We start from the raw sequence: 24,499 nt of genomic DNA, 5'->3' as shown, positions 1-24,499 counted from the left end.
TGTGTCTATAGTTTTGTTCTGTACCTTTATCTTTATTTAAACTGGATTATGATCTGATTGTAGAAATGTTCAGATGTGTTATCGATGCCATTAGAGCTTTAAATCTGTGTTAGAGAAAAAAATAGAAGAACCCTTGTAAATGTCCCTGTCAAGGGTATTGTGTTTAAATGTTGTCAAATCTTTTCTCCAGTCTTTGGAAAAGAAAAGAACGCCTTCCCTCATGTTTTCCCTTTCCTGATCCTCTTGGGTTAAATATTTGTAAATTTTTTATCTTGTGTGTTTTCTCTTCTGTTTTCGCAAACACAATATCACATATGGCCACTGACTCCTTTGGGGCTTTCAACAGAAGCTGCTTCTTCTCTGCCAGCTCAGCAACCTCCCAGTGTTCATTTCCCCCTCCTTCCTTTTTTAATAATGCTTCCACTTTCTGCTCTTCCCAGAACATCCTGCGAGGCTGCAGCGTGCTGCTGGGTCCTGCTACCTCTGGCCTTTGGCGGGCGCTCGCTCAGAGTCAGAACCACGTCCCAGGTGGCGGCCCGGCCGAGCTAACTGAGCTCCTGGAGCAGTACACTCAGATTCTGGCTAAAAACATGAAGCTCACATATCTCAACCCCGTGGCGCTGGTTGCTCCCAACATTGGTGAGTTCAAAATGACTTCACTCAGTCACAGACACTCAGGCATTGTGCAATAGCTATTCACTAGTCGATGCAATAAAAGAGAAGAGACTAATAGACTCTTAATCTGTACAGACGATTTGCAGCGGTTTTCTTTATAATGCAGCACAACACTGCTGTGAAATCAACCAGAATGACTCATTGTAAAGCGGGAGATGAACGGTGTTAATGCAAATGATTACGGTTAAGCCAGCACTGGCAGCTGCACAGAGATGAATTTCACACTCCCACACACACACACACACACACACACACACACACCTGAGCAGCTGATGACTCCAGCACACACACACACACACACACACACACACACACACACACACACACACACACACACACACACACACACACTCTGATAGATTGGAGTATAACATTACTGAACACCTATCCTTAAAGTTATTTTATTTTAGCATTTCCTGTAAATGGTAACTGGTAACCTTCAGTGGCTGCCCGTATCCACTTCAAGACACTAGTACTTGTGTACTGTGCTGCAAACGGATCGGGCCCAGTGTACATCCAGGACATGGTTAAACTTTACACCCCAACCGATCCACTCTGCTCTGCATCGGCCAATCGGATTGGTGCTCCCTCACTGCGAGGGACAGCTAGCCACTCAACAAAATCACGACTATTTGCTTTGCTGGCTCCCAACGAGCTCCTCATTGACATACAACATCTTCCGCCCCAGACTAAAGACACATCTCTTCTGAAACCACCTTGGTTAAGAAAACAAAACAAAAACAAAAAAATGTTTTAAGTTTAGTTGTACTGATATATGGCACTTACATGTAGCACTTGTAGTTTGGCTTTTTTGAAGCTAATGTACATGATTCTTGCTGTTCTGGGTTTTTACCCTCATGGTTGAATGCACTTATTACTTACTTATTGTAAGTCGCTTCAGCTAAATGATATGTAATGTAAATGGTAAGCAGGTTTGACCACTCTTTTGCACGCAGACACACACACCTGCAGGTTTTTGCCATGTTCTTGTGACATTTAAGCTGCTTTCAGTCATGAACTGAACTCCGGACATTTTCCTGGAGGGCTTGCATGTGAGAACACAAATGTGTCTGTGTTGACTTTTCTGTCAGCCCCCTTGTAAAATGTCGAGAAAATGTCAGAGTGCGCCCATGTGAGAACACAGCAAGAAAAATGACGAGAAAATTTACAGGTGACAGACAAAAACAGAAAGAATTCAAATATCTCACAATGAGAAAGAGGAGCCATACATTTAGAAGACGCCGAAAAAAATGTCAACTGAAAATTACACGATTCCCGCAGTGTAATTTATACATCACCATGTCCTGCCTCCTACATCCATTAGCCAGATGCCACCTCTGGACATGTTCGTGTCGTTGTGAACGCCTCAACAATCTCCTGCTGCGTTCTTCATACATGAAAGGCAAAGTCTGGAAATCATCTGGACTCGATTTTCCAGATATTTACCATGGCTGAAAACAGCTTTAGTTTCTTTCATCCTGTTTTTACTCCTTCCCACATTTCTGTCACTTTAGCTGGGTTGAAAATACTGGTAAATAATCGGCACCACGTACAACAACACGAGGTGTTGAAATAGCAACAGCAGCAGCTCTGGCAGAGATGAAACCAGACAATGAATTTCACACTAAGTTAATGCTCTTAGCTACACACGCAGATTGAAGTTCTGTAAAATACCAAAACTCATGAAACACATCAAAGTTACCAGCTACTGTATGTTGGCTCACCAGCTTCTCCCAGTGTGGTTTGTTAACACAGCTAATCTCAGACCTGAAGAAATGATAAAATAGAAAATAGCCTTGCCTGTATTAGCCAACCTGAATTGGCTTCTTTCATGTTTTTCTCTGTGACTCTCATCTCCTCTGTGTTTAGCTATATTTGCTTCCTCTTTGTAATTCATGTAGAATGCTGTTAAATAACCTTAAAGCAGCAGCTCTAAAGACATTCCCAGATGGAGTGTGTAGATTCAGCAGCAGCAGCAGCAGCAGCGAGAGAAAAAGGAATAAGAAACACAGCCAACACAAAATTTCACACTCCCTCACACACAGGCAGTTAATGCTCTTAGCCAAACGGGATAGAATGGATAACATTGAAAGGAATATTGATAGATCTGACACACACACACACACACACACACACACACACACACACACACACACACACACACAAACACACACAGACTATGTTTCAAATCTCTCTTTTTTAACATTTTTTTGTGGTTCTTTTCAGTCCTCAAAATGCTATTTATTTGTAAAAATTGTAATTTTACTTTTGAAGTTAACAGAAAACAAGAGTCTATGTTGCAGTGGGGTCAGACCAGTTGTAAAGCCTGGCAACATGTTGATACTCCAACCAATGAGTAGTCTTCATTATTACATGAGTATTATAATACATATATATAACTTGAATTAAAAAATGATCTTTTTATGTAGCATGTAACATGTAAACATAAATGCATATCCTTTATGCATGGTTTATTTTGTTATTTAAAAGTTTTTATACAGGCGTTGATCAGCAGACCGATACTGATATGTCGATTATTGAAAAGCCAATGTAAAATTCGACTTGCTCATCTTGTATTTCGGAAAAACAACCACACAGATTCACTGGAAGTGTCTGCAGCAGAGATTAAAGTGAATCAGTGTTTTAAGTAAAAAGGCCCGGTATCAAATCATGTTCAGCTGTCCCAAAACACATTATGATATAAAGTGACAAATTTCCCACTGAATTACTTAGTGTTGCAGAGGGATTTCTCACATTTCGTTGCTCTGTTACTTGAGCTCCTAGTTGAAAAAAAACCACAGCAGACAAAAATAACGCAGACACACTTGGGACACAATGGATCAAATCCCCTCCTTCACTTCTGGGTTAGATTCTGTTCCAGGATGTTTCATTGCTCTACGGAAACACGACTTGATTCACCATTCTTCCTCAAAACCAGACACATTATACAGAGGCTGACCTTTGTCTGAGTTAAATCTGTGTTTACTGATGAACTTCCTTGTAAAGTCTCCATCATTTAAACAAAGATAAAACTTTTTTTATTGTGTTTCAACAACTACAGGTCCCATGAGCCTTTGATATGTTTGCTAGCCAAAATAGAAATGATTTTATTTGTTTTCTTCGTAAACCGCATTTATCTTAATTTTTGGACCAATGACAATAACCCTTTATGAGGAATGACATTCTCTGTTGGAACAGGGGCTAATTTAAAAAGTGAACAGGACAATAGGAAGCATATGTGGTGAGAAAATTGGATAATGACACCTGTTGTGTTGTGTGAGATATAATCTTATTTCAACAGGGAAATGGTGTGTTATACCGCACTTCACCACTATGCTTCAAAAAATAATAACTTATTATTCCGGACTTACTAATAATGACCCTAAAACCAAACAGTAAAGACTTTCAGAGAATAGGCCTATTGCTTCTCTGAAACGCCAATACTGCCCCTCCTCCGGATTGTTCTATGGCGGCTAACGCCGAGCTAGCACTAACTTTGCTATCTGTATGGCGTGGCTGTGTCATCAACAATTAATTGTCTTCTGATGAAGAAATTAACCTGCATTCAGTGTGTTACCTGTCCATAGCTGAATATGGTGTAACGCTGTAATGCAGGATGTTCCTGACGTCATTGTTTACCCTTCCTCTCAGCACTGACTTCCAGTTTGTGGGAATTTTATTCTGCAGACAAACAAACACTTGTGACTCATATAATAACCAAACTTATGTTTATCTCTCTGTTTTCTTCAGTTATGAATCTGGACCGCGTTGAGAACCACACCCATGTGCGTCGGCGCTTCCCACGTTACCACAACGCTCTATTTCGTAGTCAAGCTTTGTGGGATCCCTACACCCATGTGATACTGCCCCCTGCTGCCCTGGTGCCACAGCGGCAGCAACAACACAGCTGGAAGGAGAAGGAGCGGACAGAGAAAGAACGTAAGAGATGCACAAGTAGATATGAAGGCTTGAAGTGGCTGAAACCAAGAGAATATACTCACTATCACTTCTGTATTTCAGCCTCAGCTCCTCAGAACGCTCCTCCAGCCCTTGTTGGTACCTCAGTCAATCAGACACGAGAGTACACTGCAGCGAGACGCACCGTTTCGCTGCCGGAGCCGCCCATCACCATCATCATCATGTTGATCTATAGAAGTGTGGGTGAAGCTCTACCTCCAAAGTATCACACAGACCGGAGAGGAGTGAGGTGGGAATCAGTCACACTCAGAACAATAAATATGTGTTTACAGCAGCTCTCAGAACTGTGTTGTGTTTCTATGAAAGAAAGAAATCTGGCTTAGCAACGTGCCTTTTATTCAGTGGTGAACAGCACACCAAAGTGTCTGTTATATGTGTATATGTTATATGATATATATTGTTTCAATTTCAGTATTGATTGGTGATTATATGTGATCAGATTTTAGTAAAGATAATTACAATGTAAACTACACAAACAATTCTAAATTCAATGACTTTACCTAATATGTTTTTTTCCCCTATCTTTATTCAAGAGAGTGGTCTTTTAGTTGAAGAGCAGGACTTATTGATTTCACACTCATATATAACCTGCTTGTGCTCAGATATGCTTCAGCTCCTTTGGTAAATGAAACCTTGGATTTCCTTCAGCAGCAATTGGGCCGGAACATAGTTAATGTTAGTGGTGACATTGTATATGTGTCTGTCCCAGCACTCACAGATAGTCTGTTTAAAGCTGGACCATGTTTATCCTTGTTGCTTGATAAATGACTAACATGATTAACTGATGAAAATTGAAGGTAATTAACGCCAGTCAGTTGAGCAGTAGGTCAATGGAGTAATAACTTCAGCACTAATTCCCATTTCACCTGGCTTGACATCAGTTTTTTTCTCTCTCTCTCCCTCACTCACTGTTTCGGCTCTGTTTCTCTCCCCCTCACCTCCCATCTCTCTCCCGTCTTGCTCTTCCTCATCTCACCTCCGGGCATAATTACTAAGTAACAAACTGCGCGGTTTTCAGTAGGTGTTCAATAAACAGTAATTTGTGTCTCATCAAGTACACAAGTCTCGTTCCTCTCTGCTCATCTTTTTTTTTACCATCCTAACAGGGATTTCAAACTCTTCCACCGTCTGATGTGGGAGACGTACGGTAACTCTGCTCCTTCTCTCCCCCCCCCCAGGCTGCCCAGACACCCGGTAATGAACTCCCCGGTGGTCACTATTTCTGTCTACAACAACCAGACGTTTGTGGGCGGACACTTGGACCAGCCCATCCTGCTGGAGTTCAAGCTGCTGGAGACGGCCAATCGCAGTAAGCCACTGTGTGTACAGTGGAACCACAGCAGCCAGTGAGTACACATATACAGTGCATGTTCATATACTATTACACACACACACACGCATATATGTATATATATTGTATTTTCAGACTGGGTATTATCTGCTACCTTGAGATATTGTATGAAGCTTGAAGTATTGAAACAGCTAAAATTCTATAAAATGTGATATTGATAATAGGTATTATTATGTTATATGGCAACATGAATGAATCAATATATAATTGGAGATATTATGGCTCTACATGGAGCCACTTTTTGTTTTTAAAGTCCTCTTCATCAAATAAATCGGTGTAATAAAGGCACATATCTGTACAGCCACATTTATAATACACTTTCCTTTCTGCAGACCTGACACAGTAGCTAAAGCAACAGTTTAATTAATAGTAATGGTAATGATGGATCGGTTTCTTAAATCCAAGTACGCCTTTGCAGTAAGCCAGCATGCTTTTAATGGCATTCTGAAACTGGCACCTAAAATGGAATACAGTCATTATCAATGTAATAAATCTGTGCTTCTCGTATAGCTGTGAAAAGTGATATATATATTTAGAAACACTTTGAAGTAGACCTGCGCTCTTTAGAAATGGGATCCGGTTGTTGATAAGATGATTTGAATAATCAGTTCAGAATTATTTGATTTAAATTATTAAGACAGTATTATTGTGTATAATACATACACATAGTAACACAGAAACCTTAAATGCCTGATATGGTTCACAGTGGACATTTTGCTCATAAGTCCCCCTCTCTCTCTCTCTCTGTGCAGGTATGACACAGGAGGTTGCTGGACGGTGAGGGACTGTACCGTGGTTTACAGGAACACCTCTCATGTCCGCTGTCAGTGCCACAGACTGGGCACCATCGGCGTGCTGATGGACAGTTCACACAGAGAGGTTAGTGATCTCTCAGTGCAGAGCTACTTACAGTTTTACTCTAGGAACCACACACTTATAATCATTTTTATTTCATTCTTATGTCTCTTTATCCCAGTACGAGTTTTAGTGGATTCATTATACATTTACTATCAATACTACTGCTCTTGGTTTTCCTTCATTTTTTTTTAGTGAACCCTCTTCGCTAGTGATTTCTGGATTTAGTCGGTGTAGAAATTTGAAATCCTGAAGAATTAAATCGTGGATGACATTTTGAAGGCTAAAGGGAGTCTTGTTACAGCTGTAGCAGATTTTCAGGGTTTAATGCTAAACCCTCTGCCCATCGCACACCAGCACACTGAGCAACGATGTGTATCAGATCTTGACGTTTGTCGACGAGAGAATAGGAACCTTGTAGAGTCAGAATCCTCGCTGTGATGATTTTCAAGTGGTACATTTCTCTCAACGTACATGGTTTATACTGGATTTAGCTCTTCTGTAAAATATTTATTGAATATCATCAGTCTAGCAGAATCAGAAGAGACGTTTTTACTCATTTAAGATGCTTTAGATTAGATGCTTTCTTTGCCTTATTTCACCTCATGTTTTTCCATCCTTAGCTCACTCTCTTTACTTCCTTTCCTCTGACAGCTTTGCCTTGACCTCTCTATATCGTCTCTCCACCCTTTTCCCTTCTGCCATCTCCCTCCGAGCAGCAGTTGGAGGGCGATCTGGAGACGTTGGCGCTCGTCACATACTCCTTTCTGTGCCTCTCCATGCTGGCCCTCATCCTAACTGTCCTGGTGCTGTCCTGCCTGCGAGGCCTCAAGTCCAACACCAGGAGCATCCATTCAAACACTGCAGCGGCCATGTTTTTGTCGGAGCTGGTGTTCCTGATCGGGGTCAATCAGACAGAACAACAGGTAGGTTTTGGCTTTAGCTTTCCTGTCTTTTTCTTTTTCTGCCACATCACTGTCCCCCGGTTCCCAGCTTGCAGCTGTTTGAATGGGCCAACATTTGCTTTGGGATTGTCATTATGCAGATTTAAGCCGTTTTTAGATATGGTAAATTTGGTCTTGACATTTTCTAGACTTTGTCTTTAACATGTTACGGACACAGCAGGAGATGGTCTGGGTCTGACGGGCTCACAATAACATGACAATATCCAGAACATTTAGACATGAGGTGGTGACTGGGTAGACCATGCAAGAACGGCTGCAAAAACCAAAAGCTCTCAAATTTCATTGTCTTTCCAAGACGACACTTTCGTCTGAGTCTTCTATGTGTATGGCACTTCTCTTTCGTACTTAGAAATTAGTTTTTTAATTTTTTTTTTTTAACGTCTATTTTGGGTTAGAAAAGACTTCAACACACTTACTCACTCTGACAGGAAAATGTCTGGAGCAGCGGACATTTGCGTTCTCACATACAGCCCCTGAATTTCAGTTCAGCGCATGTCTGAAAGCAGCTTTAGAGATGTGCTCACATTCAAGTTAAGAGAATTTCCTCAAACAATAAAACATAATACACTTTGGTGCAGGTCTAAGGATAAAGTCAATTTTATTCATCTTTATCATTAAATGTTTGCTCCTTTACAGTTTGGTTGGTGTCATTGTCTTTCTCGTGTTATCCTTCTTCTTGTTTCCTTCCCCGGTCCTTCTGACCACTTTCTGTCTCGGTTACATCACAAATGTGTGCATGTGTCTGTGTGTGTGTGTGTTTAAAGAGCAGTCTTGTAGAGAGAGTAGTGCAAATATGTTCTCACTCAGCATGAAATCTAATTAATAAAGCTGGAACCCCCACACAGTCGACTGTATGGCTCTTAGAGTGCAACTGGTTACTTCTAGCTGAACAATATGTTCTCTAATTCATGTTCATCATGCTTGGGAGAACATGTCAGTGCTCTCAGCAGCCGTGTGTGTTGGTGTGCACTGTGTGTGTGTGTGTGTACCTTGAAGTGGTTGTATTCATGTGTGAACGTGGGAGTGGGAAATTCAGTGTCTGGCTCTGTCACTGCCAAGGCTGCAGTTATTTCTGTGTCGTCTTTGGCTGTGTTGTCAGGAATTTCTTCTGAGCTCCTTTTAACCTAAAAAATCTGGGAGTTATACATTTCCTTCCTGCAACGTAAAGATGTAAAACGCTCAACTGTTGTGTGTAATGACTGAAGTGTCTCTCTCTTTTCACAAAGAGCCCACGAAGGCTGAGAGACGTATCTTACATTTCAATTGTTCCCACTGCTCTCATCCTTCAACAACTCAGGGATGCTGCCATGGTTTTCTTAAGCGCAAATGGAAAAGTTCAATTTGATGCATTTCTATAATTATTATGTACAAACAGGTTATTATTGTGTTTGGCAGCCAGGCAACTTATAAAAACCCAAACTGATTCCAAAGATGCTTGTTTCGTTCGTCAGATTATTCAAGATTAAGTTTTTGGTAAATGCGACGCGGTGGTGGAGTGGTTAGCACTGTCCTCGCAGCAAGAACATTTGCCTTGGTTCGGATTCCTTCCTGATTCCCCTACCTTCATCCCACAGTACAAAGACATTCATATTGGGGTTAGGTTGACTTGGGACCATGTGAGCATAAATGTTTTTTTGTCTCTGTATAGCTGCTTTCAGACATGCACTGAACTCTGGATAATCTCCAGAGGGGCTGTATGTGAGAACACAAAGGTCCGGGTGAGAAGCTGCAGACTTTCTCAGACGTTTCTCCTGCCAGTCGTCTTGTTAAAGGTCCAGTGTGAAAGGGATCTAGTGGCAGAAATTGAATATTAAATAACCCTATTGGTGTTTTAACTAATGTGTTAGAATCTAAATTTTACGAATTGTGGTTTTCTTTACCCTAAAATGGGCCCTTTATATTTAAATACTTTGTATTAACATCGGGAGCGGGTCCTCTCTATGGAGGCCGCCATGTTTTTTACAGTAGCCCAAACTGGACAAACTAAACACATTTTCAGTTTTTATGACAACTGAAGGCTACCACAAGTTCTCTTTCATGTTTGGAAGGGGAGGGTGAGGTGAGGGGTGTTCAGCTGCAACATGACACTTCACCCCTAGATGTCACTTAATTCTACACACTGAACCTTTAAAACTCTGGATAATGTCTGAATGAGCTCATGTGACAAAACAACAGGAGGTGCTTGGGAAGATTCTCAACAAGTGAGTGGGCATGTTGATGACGTTTCTAACACGGGACAGAGGCAAAACTGAAAATAACTAAAAGAAAAAGAGAAGCACGTTGAAGACACAGACGAAGATGTCAAGAGAGCTTTTGATGATAAATGCAGACACCAGTGTGGATGTGATCTAAACAAAAACACGTTATATCCTCAGAAGAATTCATACGTTAGGTCCCGCCTCCTGCATGTTGCACCACCTCTCACCTGAAAGCTCTGGAAATGTCTTTGTTGCTGTAAACATGTCTGACTGGAGAATCTCCTGCTGTGTTGTTCATGTGTGAACGGCAAACCCCGGAGAAAGTTCTTAGTTCTGAGTTCACACCTGTCCAGGATGTGCCCCACCTCCCACCCAATGTCAGCTGGGGTTGGATTCTCCTCAATGCATCAGCGCTATAGATAGTGGATGGATGGAAGATTCTGGTAGAGGGGGACAGTTTTAATCTCTCTGGGGTGGGTTGCTTTGGCTTTTTAAGCTTCCATCTGTGTCTGGTGCTTATATTAGTCAGGAAGTAACAGTGTACTTAGTATTCCAACTCTGGCTTTTAAAACTGGCTGATAGCTGCCAGCTATCTACTTCAACTTGTGTGTTTTCAAGTTGTTCCCTGTGGTTGGTTTGGATTTTGTTCTTCCTTCTGACAAACAACAACACAGTTATAGAAGACAGTGCCTGTTATCATCATTTCAGCTTTGAACCCAAAATGCCGAACACAGACAAGACAAATTGGTGCTGTGCTTCAGAACCACTTGAGTTTGAATGGCATCGTCTCAACAGGCCAAACAAAGGGAAGAGACCAAAGGCTGTAGTCTGAATAAACCTCTCCAAACAGACTTCACTGCAGCCTGAGGGTAATTTCACAGAAAGCTTAAATGCTAATTCCCTGCATTATTCATGGAGACGTTCAGCATTGCTGCCGAAACCAAACAGCAGAACTTGACTGAGAAAAGCTATTTGGAAGTTTCCTCTGCCCTGACAAAAAAATAATTGTCATTGTCATTCCTGATGACGTGCAGTCAAACCAATTGACTGACCTCAGAATATCAAGTTATAGCAGATTATGGCATCACTTAACTCTGACTTGACGTGTCCTCAGGATTCATGCAGCATCACATCGATGGCAAAAAGACAAAGTTCTCCATGTGTATCACTTGTGTTTCATCAATATTTCAAACAACACAAAGAATTTAAGCAAACATGCACTGAGATGATAATTTCTATGGAGGACCGTAACTGCCAAAATTAGAAACAAATACACAAATAAATAAATAAATGAACGTATGCATTCCCCCCCCAAAAAAATGTATAAAAAAATACAAAATAAAATACATTTGGTAATTGCTAACTCAGTATTTAAAAAAACTGTTTACGTTTTTACATTTATTTATTTATTTTTACATTTATTTTTTTCCACATGTATTTGTTTCTGTATATTTACATTTCAACATTTATTTATTTCTATATTTCTACATTTATTCATACTTTCTGAGCTTTCTTCTTCTGATGCTGCTTAATTTCATGCCCATAATCACAGCTAAACAGGCTCTTGAGCGTTTTTACTATAATTCCGCAAATTAACAACATTCATTTGAATTCATATCAGTTGTTTTGTGCATTTCCTGGAGATATACAGTAACACGCTGCCATAAACTCCCTTCATTAGTCGTGTTGCTAATTAAATCATACATGCCTGTGCTGTAATAAAGACGTATTGGTCTCTTGCCGAGACTTCTGCTCTCGACTGTCACAAAATCAATATAAAGGATCACGTTATTTTTTTCCTCTCACCTTCTTATTTCCAATTTTTTATTTGACACTTTCCTGCTGCCTCACTCTGCCCGTCCCCTTCCTTCACCTTCCTTATTTCCTCCCTGCTTTTTTTTCTTCTTTTTATTACTTCTTCTCCTTCTATCTTTCTTTCCTTTGCTATCTCACATTTTCTGCTCCTTCCCTTGCTTTCTTATCCTTCCCTTTTCAAATATGTTTCTTTCTCTCTCCCTCCAGTTTCTGTGTACAGTCGTCGCCATCCTGCTCCATTACTTCTTCATGTCCACCTTTGCCTGGATGTTCGTCGAGGGCCTTCATATCTACCGCATGCAGACTGAGCAGCGCAATATCAACTATGGAGCCATGAGATTCTACTACGCCATCGGCTGGGGCGTGCCCGCCATTATTACAGGTAACACACACACACACACACATGCAAATGTATGTTTGCATCAGTGTATACTCACAGTCAAAACGTTTTCCTTGCCACATTTACTCATCCGTGAAAACATATATGACAACATATATATGTATGTATATACAGTATATGCACCAACACACACATCACACACATTCACAGTGAGTCTGGCTGTGTGGATAAGGATTCCTATTGACACTTGTATTAAGCAGGTTTCAGTGACATTTTAATATAGCGATAGCAAAGCGCAGACACACATCCACACACACGCAAGCAATTTCTTCCTTGACACACTCAGTAAGTAAGTAATATCTGTCTGCTTTCTTCCCATCTTTCACACAAACACACACACACACACACACACACACACACACACACACACACACACACACACACACACACACACACAGGCAGTATGTTTCTTTCCTCAGGCTCAGAGGTGTGTTTGTCTGTTGTGACTCTCTTACTTTTGCAATTCAATTAATTCAATTAATTCTATATTAATGAATTACTGTTACAACCATGCCAGTGTTCAAACAAGGACATACAAGGAATTGTTCATGTACACATTTCCTGACGACCTCAGCCGGCACCTTAATGGAAGTTGGTCAACGGTCTGCTCAAGAGAGGTGGATGTGCACAACTGATGGATTTATCAAAAAGTTGTTTGCTGTGATAAAACATGTGATAAACCAGCATGCGGCTTTTCACCTAAATGATTATCTTTATAACTATATATTACTTAATCATATAATAAGGACTAATCATTAAAAGATTAATGTCTAACATTGATTCTTTGACATTTTTCCGCCACTGTCACTCAGATAATGCCTGTTATGACTGCTGTGATATTGTAAAACCCTTTCTGACTGCTGTCTCTCTGAGTAGATCTCTAGAGTTGATCTTTTGTCTGACCTGTGTCATGCCTGTGTCTCCTCACTGCAGGCCTGGCAGTGGGATTAGACCCAGAGGGTTATGGGAACCCAGACTTTTGTTGGATCTCCATCTATGACAAACTCATCTGGAGCTTCGCTGGACCTATTGCCATCGTCATACTGGTAACTGTCTCCCTGACTGTCTTGATATGCTTCATGTTGTGTCCACAAAAACCTGAGTAATGTAATGCTGTGTAATCAGTGATGTGATTCTTTGTTTTTGTTGTTCTTGATTACTGCTGGACCATAATTTGAATTGGTCCCCACATCAAGCTAGTGTCCTTTTACAACATCACAGCAATGCTTGAATAAGAAAGTGTACCGGGTTTTATGATGCTTATGAATAGTTTCAGTGCATTGTCGTCATAGTTGAAGTGATTAGTATTGTTGAAATGATCAGCATTGTTTGTGTTGTTCATTTACTCAAGACACATTGAGTAAAGGCAAATGACTTGCCTTTACTATTCCTTTATCTTTTCATATGTATATATTGTCCACATTGATCTTGTTGTGTCTGTTTATCTTTATGCCTGGTTAGTGGCAGTATTGGATTAGCATACAAGCATTAAAAAGTTGCCTGACTCTGTTGATCTGCCTCTTTCTAGGTGAATGGAGGGATTTTCACGACTGTTGCCAAGATGTCTTGCAACCCATCGCAGAAGGAGACCAAGAAGCTGCCTGTCATGTGAGTACTTACCCACTGGCGTCAGAGTACGATACAAAGATAGAAATAGGCTGTGGACACATACTGAATTGCAAGAACAGCAAAAAAGAAAATCCCTTAGGGTCCCACTCCAGCTGCTTTTACATCTTTAATACTCTTTATCAAAACCTTTTTCTTTGTTCCTCAAAATTGCATATTCAAAAGATTTGTCAGGAAAAAGGTTATGGCCCAAAAATGGCTTAAATCTCTATACCTTCCTTCCTATGGGACAAAGATATATTAGTATGCTAACAGCTCACATTCAGGTTAGGGGCCTTTTTTCAGCTGCTGAGCCCCACCCACAAGTTGATTGGATTGGTTTCTCAGGTTTGTGACATCACAAACTGTACATTTCTTTCAGAGTGGCATTTATTTACTGCACTGTTAAGGTACAGGTTATGATTCATGGTGTTGACTGCCTGTTTCACTTAAAATGTGTCTTTTACCAAATGAAAGGCACAAGGGGGACATGTTAGCCAAACCTGATTTTCACCGGAGTGGGACTTTAAGCTATTTGGTGTCTGTCTCTCTTTTCCTCACTGCCACATTTCCGTCTCAGCATTCATCCTTTGGTTTTATCTGAGGGCTCTTGTTCCTGCTCGTTCTGACTCTCTGTTGCTTTCTGAAGTCTTCCAGCACAGCTCACAGGAAGTGTGTTACATCATCCTGGTAAATCCAAATTTAACCTTGCTCTCCCCCACTGCCCTCTTTGTTTCCCCTGTCTCTCTATCTCTGGATCCAGTGCGACTATCCGTAATGCCATCCTTCTGCTGTTGGTAGCCACCGCCACCTGGCTGTGTGGTCTCATGGCCGTGAACAACAGCATCCTTGCCTTCTACTACATATTTGATGTCCTCTGCCTAGTGCAGGTATGAGCACAGTGCATGTTTGTAGTCAGGGAAGAACTAATCTATAAGATTTCACAGTTTAGAAAAAAAAGTAGTAATTCAAACAATATGTTTTATTACTGCTTTCACCTAATTTGACACGTGTTAATATTGCTCACTTTATACATGTAATTGTATTATCTTTGGGAAGTGCAGAACTTTGTAGTGTAAGGATCTTGTAGATTAAAACCTTAAAACCATCTCTCTCTCTGTCCTCCTACCTCTCCCAGGGTCTGTCGGTGATGCTGGTGTTCACAGTGTTTAACTCAGAGGTTCAGGAGGCCTGGAGAGTCGCCGTTCTCGGTAAGAAGAGTCCTGGAGAAGATCCACCCAGAGCTCCTCAGAACACAGTGAGTCCCACGCACACGTTGGAGCGCGTCTCTTCTGAACCCAAAAAGCTCTCAGCTGGTTTTGTATCTTGACCTGAACTACCTTTTCAGCAAGTTTGTAAAAATACCATACAAAAGAATTCAAATGTCATTATTTGCATGAGTTATGATATTATAATGAAATTGTCATATTACACGATACATACTTGAAGGTTAAGAGCCTGATGAAGCTTTAAATCAACTCACTACATGATCCCAAAGGCATTTAGCATCTTTTCTACAGTAGAGTTTTTTTCTGGATGCACATTCTCACTGTCCATTATTAGACAGCACAAAAGTCCTTCTGCCCCCAATTCCTCCTTCCGTCCATCCATCTTCCCCGTCCTCCCTCTCTCCTCTCCTTCTGCCTTCAGGGTTTTCTGCTGACCCAGTTAAAACAGAATACCGACCAGTGGAGCCCTGTCTGCTCCTTAACCACGCTCAGCCACAGCAAAGTGCATTGCCTGCTCAGAGAGAGAGTGTGTGTGTGTGTGTGTGTGACCCTGCCCTGGTTTCATTTCTTTCCTTCTTCTATCTTCTCTATCTGTAGCCTGGATGTGTGTGTGTGTGTGTGTGCGTGTAAGATGTTCACGTGCATGCAGATGTGTGTGAGCGCGTGTTAGTTTTTACTCTTTTAACACCCTTTCCCTCCAATGCTCTTCCTACCCATTACAGAACTTTCCCAAGTGGGACAAATGACTGCACCACATCAACACACACACACACTCTCGCAAACCATGACCATCTATTAGCATCATTTTGTATCTGACTATCTGACTCATACTGTATCATTTCTTATTCATAAAGTGGCCTAATACAGCAGAGAAAGCTGAGGTCATGCCTCCTTCTGTTTTTTTCCATCAGCTTTCAGCATTTAAAACTACTGGAAACTACACTGAAATATAATGGGGGCTGTAGTTTATTGCTTATTATTATCACCCAGTAATTTTATATAAATACTAAATACATAGAAAACCCCAGTGTCATAAAGATGTCCTTCATGTAGAAATAAATGATGAAGGTTTGCCCATTATACAATTGGGATTTTTACTCTTTGTACCGAGCAGTTTGTGATGTTAAATAAAAGACAATTTTATTATCTATATAAAACAGCTCCGAACAATAGACAAAAAGACTCTTAAAATGGTTCTCCCTCCTCTAAATAATCAATGTGTCCCTGTCTCAGAATCCGTATCACAATGCATCTCTGTTGGAGCAGAGCGGACTGCATCGCATCACCCTGGGCACCTCCACCATCTCCTCTGTCAGCTCCGCCAGGTACAGTATACAACTCACAGAAACACAACAATCTTCAAACAGACACATACACAAGAAGCCAGTGGAAAACCTCCACATTGTGGCAGGAAGAGAAGATTCCAAATACACTTCATCATAGTAGTTCAAGAGTGAATGGTTTAATACCAACGGCATCAAAATGGCCAATTAATATTGAGTGAATGATGACTCAAAACTCAAATAGAAATCTGTCAGGTTTCATTGATTCTCTGTGGCTCTGATTTGAGATGAGATTGCTTCAGGGAGGAAATTCTCTTGCAAATAAAAATCATGTCATGTATTTTGTGGGTCAGTGGGGTAAAGATGAAGAAGATTGAATGGAACAATGTGCTTTAGTGTATGTAGAGCAACACTAATATACTCTAAGATGGGCTGATATGGCTCAGTGACTCTGTGTGCGTGTGTGTGTGTTTGTGTGTATATGTGTGTTTTTTGTGGGCGCACGTTATAGATACTGTATCTGTGGCTGCTCTCTTTTTAAAATTGGTATCAGACTGTATTAGTACACATACAACTTACTGTATGAGTGTGTTTGTATGCACATGTAGTTGAGTTCATGAGTTCACTCACCGCTCTCCTCTTTGCCCGTTAGAGAAAATCTTTTAGCTCGTCAGACTCTGGAACAAAACATCGTCCACACCGGAGCGACAGACCTGGATGTAGCCATGTTCCACAGAGACGGAGGTCAGCACTCACACACACACACACACACACACACACACACACACACACACACACACACACACACACACACACACACACACACACACACACTCAGACACACTCAGACACCCTGAGATAGGACACAAAAACACACTCGTGACAAGCAGTCACAACACATTCTTAATTTCGTCACCTCTGCTTTTTTCTTTTAATCTATTACTATCGCTGACATGAACAATTTATCATCCTTATCTTTTCCTTATATAATTCTTTGTCTCCGTCTCTCCTTTCACCTGTCTTCTTCTCTCTCTGTCCTTCTTCTCCCTCCCTGCTTCCAGGTGAGGACTCAGACTCAGACTCTGACCTCTCCATGGAGGAGGAGCGCAGTCTCTCCATCCCTTCCTCTGAGAGCGAGGACAACGTCCGTCTCCGTGGACGCATCCAGCGGCGATTCAAGCGTTCCAATCACAGTGAGCGCCTGCTCACCGAGCCCACCCACAACGGCACCAAAGGTAGATGAGCAATTTGTTAAATATTCAGATGATTGAAGGTTTCTTTTCCTCAGGCAAAAAGCTACAAATAGCTAGTGAGTAAAAGGCACTTGATGAGAGCAGTTGATAAGAAAACACATGTACCTGCCAGACAGCAGTATTCTCCTGCTGTAGGAAGAAGTTCAATCTTAAATTTCAGATATGTAGAAGCATGTGTGGGCACAATAACAGTGTACGCATATATTAAAGTGGAAATGTCAGTGCAAGTAGTAATTTATCAATACCTGTAGTTCTTCTATCAAAAATGAAAAGACGTCATTGATAATATATATATAATACACCTCGAAGTGTGTAATATAAATGTCATGCATACACAGGGTCTGTGAAAGGTTTCACTGTGAGAAAAGACCAGACATGGAAATCTATAAATCCATATAAGTAATCAATTCTCAGCTAATCAAGCCATCTGGATGACATGACCTCTATTCAGAGGGAAATGCAGACTGATGTTGTCAAAATGGGGGAGGACAGGATCCAGATGGTCAGTGCAGGCGAAGTGAAGGGTTAGAACAGAGCAGGCTTCTGACTGAAGGGTCACAGTTTCCTGTTCGTTGTGACAAAGCATGAAACCCTCTCCTCAATTCTGTTGAGCCATCAACTGAGCAAGTGATCATGTCTGCATGTCAAACTAATAGAGGGGCGTTTGGTTTTATTCAAGAGGCCATTAGACTTGTTAATGGCCAAAGAACATGAGAGCACTTTTTACAGATTAATTGATCACGGAAGGAATGAAAGTAACAGCCTTAATATATTTTCCCGTCTATTTACCTCACTGAAAAATCAATGATGAAATGTTGTTTATTCATTTATTGGACTAGACACCTCTCCTCATCAGCTCCTTTTTCTTAATTCACTTTGTACATGCTCAACACGTACAGCACAGCACATACAGTACATGCTATTTCTCTGCTGACACCTGCTACAGTATTTGATACACGCATCTGTTTTGTGTTCATTGAGATGCTCAAATATGTTGCAGAATAGTTAATGTCAAATTAAAAAGATGAATCAGGCAAGAGAACATATTGAGAGATTTTCATATTTGGTGTTTACAGGTTTCAATGATAAATTATGTTCAGCTATGACAGCAGTAATAGTGAGTTTCCCACAATGTCGGCTTTTTAATTTCTTTACCTCGACTTAATGAGCTTTTTATCAGAAGTCATTGGTCAATACAGTTATACCTGGTGTGGGAACAGATTTCATCCTTTTAACTTCCAGTAACCAGAAAGTGGTTTTGTGTGCGTGTGTCTGCCAGATCTGGATGGAAATGACCTTCTGTCCTATTGGCCAGCTTTGGAAGAGTGTGAGACGCACACGCTGCAAAAGTGGGGCTCAGAGCGCCCCCTGGGAGCAGATTACAGCAAGGATGCTGCCAACAACAACCAGCTTGATGCAGCACTGACCAGTGGGGATGAGAACGGCCTCACGCAGCCACACAGGCACCGCAAGGGTTAGAAAAACAGAAAAACATTTTTAAAAATACACAGAGCACACTGAATTTGAAATTGCTTTTAATATTATTATAATCTGTAGTTTATCCTTCTTAAATTAGTCATAGGTTTCTGTTTTTGTAGTTTGCCAAGGCATTGCTTGTCGAATAAATTAAATGGCACATGAATACTGGATATGACACATACTTTGGAAAATTGGATAACAAAGATGCAGCAGAGAAGATATTTTTGTTGTGAAAACCATGTAGCTAATAATAATTAACAGACAATTACCGGTAACACATTGAGTTTTAGTTGTCTTTCTTTCTTTTACTTCACGTTGTTAAATATCTACCAGTGCACCAAGTTTTATGATTGTGTTACATACGAGTCTTCAAAGGCAATTTGGGTTGTGCATCTTCGAATATCAGTGTGTGGTCTCCAGACATCATGCAGTGATGAAATGGGGCATTGTGCCAAGAGGAAGATGGAGATGAGGTCAGCATCGGAGCTGAATCCAAACACAGCTCAATAGCTGAGACCTTATAGGTTTTAACTGTTTCTGAACAACCTCCATTTGACCTAGCACCCACTTACTGGGGTGAGCAAATCAGAGCATGTTTGTCTGAAGTCAAAGTCAGAATATAATAAGATGGTCAGCATGTCATGACTCACTCTCGACATACGTGTGCTAACCGTGCAGGAGTGTGTGTATCCCCCACACAGCACTCTATTTCTGGAATCAGCAGAGTGGCCTGTCTGCATAAAACATAACTTATACAACACAGGCCCTAAAACCGTGGGTGACACTTTTATATATACTGTGCAGTCAGTATGCTCAGAACACATTTAAAACTGGCGTGTGCACACGAAGGTGTAATACACATGCAAAGGCACGCGCAGAGGGAGTGAGAAAGAAAGGCAGGAGATCACACGAGTACCCTGAAAGATGAAAAGGCTGACATTCTAGGACACGTAATACTACACAAAAACATACAACATATGTACACACACACACTCGCACACACTCACACAGAAAAAGAAGCTGACAGCAGGAAACCTCACTTACAATAGTGAAGGTATTTTAATCGTGCAATTTCATTTTCAAGTTTCCCTCAGGATTTTCCAGATTACTCAGATGGTATTATGATTCATAAAATATAAACAGTGAATGTAGGGAGATCTAAAACTGTCATTAATTAGTCCAAAACACTTCTGTCTCCTACTCTTATTCACTCCTCTTCATCTCTGACATCTGTCTCTTTTCTTCCCTTTCTTCTCACATCGTTTTTCCTCGACTTACAGCTTTTCCACCCTCATCTTTAACACCTTTAGTACACTTCTGTCCAATCTCCCCGGTTTTAGAATCTCATTACTTTTTTATGAATTCAAAATTCTTGCTCATTTTATTCCACTTGTGCTCTTTACTCTTTTTCTCATGTTCATATTGTCTTCTTCCAGGCATCCTGAAGAATCGTATGGGCTGTCCCCCAGCGCTCCAGGGTCTGTCCACAATGGGCCGAGTCCCCAGTGAGCTCAACTGGTACAGAACCTCTACTCTGGGCCATCGAGGTGTTCCTGCTGCCTCCTATGGTCGCATGTACTCTGCCACAGCTGGTGCCGGAGGAGGGACGGGCTCTCTGTCCCAGCCAGCCTCTCGCTACTCCTCCAGGGAGCACCTGGACTCACTTGCCCGGAGGCAGCTGTCCAGGGATCCACTCGGTAGGCAGACGGTTGGGGGGTCGAGGGACCGACTGGACTCCAGGGGCTCCAGAGACAACCTGGATCTCTTACCCAGGAGGAGGGAGCTGGGACTGGGGCAGGGACCAGGATTAGGGGGCTTGGGGCTTGATCACCAGCGAGTCTCATCATCCAGGGAAAATTTGTCAGGATCCAGGGACAGACTGGACAACCACCACGGAGGCAGTGTCCACGCCTCAAGGGAGGACTTGAGTGGAGCTGGAATGGAGGGATACCTCAGCGGATCGAGGTCGCAGCTGAACACGCTAACCCGGCGGCAGGCCTCATCCCGGGAGCACCTGGCAGGGTCGGTGATGAGCAGTAGGTCGAGGGAGGAGCTGGACACCAATGGAGTGGGAGCCTCAGCTCAGCCGTGTCGGGAGTGGCTTCGCACTCTGCCTCCCCGTCAGCCCTCACACCCCGACCAGCCTCCCTCTGCCTCCCCCCCTCCCCCGATCACCGAGGAGCCTCCACATGAGCAGCTCCCTCATGCCAGAGGACGACTGGACTCGGCTCCTCCATGTAGGTATCAAGGTCAGACTGGGCCCCAGGTCGCAAGTTCAAATATCAACCCTCTGAGTCGACCGCAATCGAGTGAACACCTGGATATTCTGTCCTCCATCCTGGCGTCCTTCGGTTCCACTGTCCTCCCTCCGTCCCCCGCTGCCTCTAACCCTGGACCCAATGGCTCTGCCCACGGACACTCCCCCTCTCCTCCCCAGTCTGCCACCTCCCACAGCATATCTGAAGTCTCCCCAGACTCTGAGTAAGTTTGTATTGAAATAAATAAACCTCGATTTACCCTCCATCTGTCCCCCTCTATTTTACATCGGTCTGTAACTGAACTTTGATCCTCTGTAAACACACTTTTAAATTGTAGTTTCCTATGTATTTTTCCTTTTCCTCTATGTTTAGATTTCCTCATTTCCACTATCCAACTATTTACCTCTTCTCTCTTTCTGTTTCTGTCTTTTCATCTTAACTTTCCTCAGCTCCCTTAGTTCCACTCCCTGCTCAGCTTCTTTATCATCAGGTCCCTTGTCGGTTTAGTTCTATTTTCCAGCACCATCTCCCTCCTCTCTCGTTGTCCCTGTGCCTTTAGGAGCTCATTTCCATTTTGCTGTGATATTTTCTCTGTCCTCATTGTGTGGAAGTGAATTTACAGTCAGTAGAAGAGTCGCTGTATGAACTTAACAATGAGTCATTTTCCTTCTCTTCACCTCAGAGCCAACAGAAGTGAAGGACAGTCTTGATGACAGCCTCCATATCCCTTTATGCATTGCGACTGAGCTCGGCTCACCAGGGACAAGTTCAAAGGTCATGGATGGTCCTGAACCACTGGGGTTCATTGAGACATCGGAGGACGGGAAACAAGCTAAAGACAGAGGAGACAGAGATGGATAGAAGGACGGAGAGGAGAGGAGGATGTTTGTAGGCAGATTGTACAAAGGTTGTCGAGTCATTCTGCCTACAGTGATCTCTGACGTTTCTTTGGACGATGAGTCAACCACCTCTACTACCTAAAACTGTCAAACACAAATTCCTCAGATCTCAAACACAAACTTCAGCCTATTCCAGACAAGATCGGTCTAAAGGGAAAAAAAGAAAAGACTGTAAATAACATTTTTTATACATTTTGTATCTTTTTCATTGGAGATGAAGACAAAATCTCTTGTGATGTTTTCTTTTTTTTAAATGATTGTGTCCATGTGAGGTTGTGATTGAGGTCAGTGCGAGTGCAGTCTTGTTTGTGGCTGAGGGAGAGATTTCCCCCTTGAAGAAAAAAAAAAAGAAACAGAAAACCCCCCCAAATTTCTCCCCGAAAAACACATTTCCTCAGAAACCTTTCCTCAAACACGTCAACCTTGTGTATAGCATCAGGGGCCCGGCAATAGTATCTGATGAGATTATCTAAACCACGAACCATGTGGTTGAATGGGAAAATATCAAGTAGTGAGAAGTGATTGTAAATAGAGGAAGGGATTATAATAAGAGAATAGATCTGATGGAATCGAATGTGCAGAAGAAGGTAAAACAACACGTGAAGGTTCAGAGTTCAGCTTGTAAAGGTGTCAACGTGTCAGCTCCTTCACAAGATTGTGCTGTTTTGTGATCCACTGTATATGAATGTGACCTCTTCATCTGTCTGTGTGTGTTTGTGCCTGGTGCTGTCTGAAGCAGACCATATCAGTCGACTGATATCACAACAACTTATCTCTGGTGTTCTGGGGACCTGGCGGGTGAAGGTAGATATCTCCCTGCCTCTCTGCATGAGGCTGTATCACGTAACAACCATTTAAGGTATCGTTGCATTTGGATGCATCGCGACTCAGCCTGCCTCAGGAGACGCCGCAGGCCCCGTCAAATCTCCCCAGCAGCATCCGGGAGACTTATTTATAGAAGCTTCTCGAGCAGAGGTTCTGTGCAAATCCAAGCCAAAGGGACGACTGCTTAATATCACTATAAAACATCAACCATCCTAAGTTTTCTGTGATGAAACTGAAACTGTGCAGGGTGTGAACGTTATGGATGTAATTCACAGTTTTGTTTTAATCTTGATTTCCTTTTGGTTTTTTCTTACTAATTGTACCATTGGAACATGTCTAAAGTCAACGTGGAGGAGAGCAGCTCAGAGGGAAGATATTATGAATCGCAGTGTGCTCATGTGTTTGGAGACCTGCACTACATATCCAGCATGGTATCAACCTGTAACAGTATTAGCTCATGTCTCTAGCACATGACTGCCATCCCAGAATGCTTTTGGCTGAACACGGCTGCTGTGAATTTATTTCACAATATCTTTTATATTCAAGACATTTCTCCGAAAATAGGCACAGGCTTTAGTTCTGTTGAGTTAGAGCTAATGCTAATTCCGATCTCCTCCAACATGAGATGTCGTCAATGAAGGGATCCCCAGCAGAACACATTAATACAGATTTGCTCTCGTTGTTTTGGGCGGTGCACATAGATCTGGTCTCATGATCTGACACAGCTTCTGCAGCTCGGCAGCAGTTTGGAGAGGAGAGGAGAGGAGAGGAGAGGAGAGGAGAGAGGAAAGGAGAGGAGAGGAGAGGAGAGAGGAGAGGAGAGAGAGGAGGAGAGAGAGAGGAGAGGAGAGGAAAGGAGAGAGGAGGAGAGGAAGGAGAGGAGAGAGGAAAGGAGAGGAGAGGAGATGTCAGTTATGTCAGTGCTAAAAGCCTCTTAAGTGGTTTTGAGATGCAGGTCTCTCCACCTGCAGCTGCTGCAGCTGTTGGAGCAAGCATGGAGAACACGCCTGAAGGTAACATTACACAGGCATTTGGAAGCAAAGGTCTTGAGAGGGATTGAGGGATCGTGAATAACTTGAAAATATTTTCATGAAAGACGAAAAATGCAGTGGGTGGCAAAAACTCAAGGAAAATGTGGTTTCGGCCCTGTCAGATTGTGTTGCCTGTGTCTAAACGAAAGGGGAGCGTTGTGTCAGTCAAAAAATACTTGTTACAACAATAATGCAACAAGAGAGGAAGTGAATATAAAACATTGGGATAAAAAAGAACACGATGAGCAAAAAAATACATAATATGAAAAGCAGACAAGTTTTGAGGAAGAACAAATTAGGTCAGAAACCATGACTGTGTGCAAAACGTTACCGCAGAGAGGAAGGTGTGGACGTTACTCATCACAGAGGAATAAAACAAACACACAGAGAAATGGATGGA

The 24,499-nt window shown here is 42.0% G+C and overlaps 1 protein-coding gene across 1 annotated transcript in view; it reads left to right on the top strand.

Annotated features, from left to right (window-relative positions):
* Positions 1 to 23,908, top strand: part of celsr3 (cadherin, EGF LAG seven-pass G-type receptor 3) — a 101,282-nt gene extending 77,374 nt beyond the window's left edge. Inside the window, exons 21-37 of the mRNA XM_035159499.2 lie at positions 441 to 639; positions 4,426 to 4,614; positions 4,696 to 4,882; positions 5,832 to 5,999; positions 6,757 to 6,883; positions 7,579 to 7,785; positions 12,045 to 12,219; positions 13,171 to 13,283; positions 13,766 to 13,845; positions 14,606 to 14,732; positions 14,981 to 15,100; positions 16,305 to 16,396; positions 17,007 to 17,098; positions 17,416 to 17,589; positions 18,887 to 19,081; positions 20,523 to 21,567; positions 22,027 to 23,908. Of these exons, the coding sequence (XP_035015390.2) occupies positions 441 to 639; positions 4,426 to 4,614; positions 4,696 to 4,882; positions 5,832 to 5,999; positions 6,757 to 6,883; positions 7,579 to 7,785; positions 12,045 to 12,219; positions 13,171 to 13,283; positions 13,766 to 13,845; positions 14,606 to 14,732; positions 14,981 to 15,100; positions 16,305 to 16,396; positions 17,007 to 17,098; positions 17,416 to 17,589; positions 18,887 to 19,081; positions 20,523 to 21,567; positions 22,027 to 22,054 (3,318 nt within the window). The 3' untranslated portion in view covers positions 22,055 to 23,908. The remainder of the gene's footprint in view (positions 1 to 440; positions 640 to 4,425; positions 4,615 to 4,695; positions 4,883 to 5,831; positions 6,000 to 6,756; positions 6,884 to 7,578; positions 7,786 to 12,044; positions 12,220 to 13,170; positions 13,284 to 13,765; positions 13,846 to 14,605; positions 14,733 to 14,980; positions 15,101 to 16,304; positions 16,397 to 17,006; positions 17,099 to 17,415; positions 17,590 to 18,886; positions 19,082 to 20,522; positions 21,568 to 22,026) is intronic.
* Positions 23,909 to 24,499: the final 591 nt, after the last annotated feature.

Source organism: Hippoglossus stenolepis, chromosome 6 (assembly GCF_022539355.2).
Source record: "Hippoglossus stenolepis isolate QCI-W04-F060 chromosome 6, HSTE1.2, whole genome shotgun sequence".
NCBI lineage: Eukaryota > Metazoa > Chordata > Actinopteri > Pleuronectiformes > Pleuronectidae > Hippoglossus > Hippoglossus stenolepis.
Note: the sequence above shows the minus strand (reverse complement) of the source record. Positions and strands in the feature narration are given on the sequence as shown.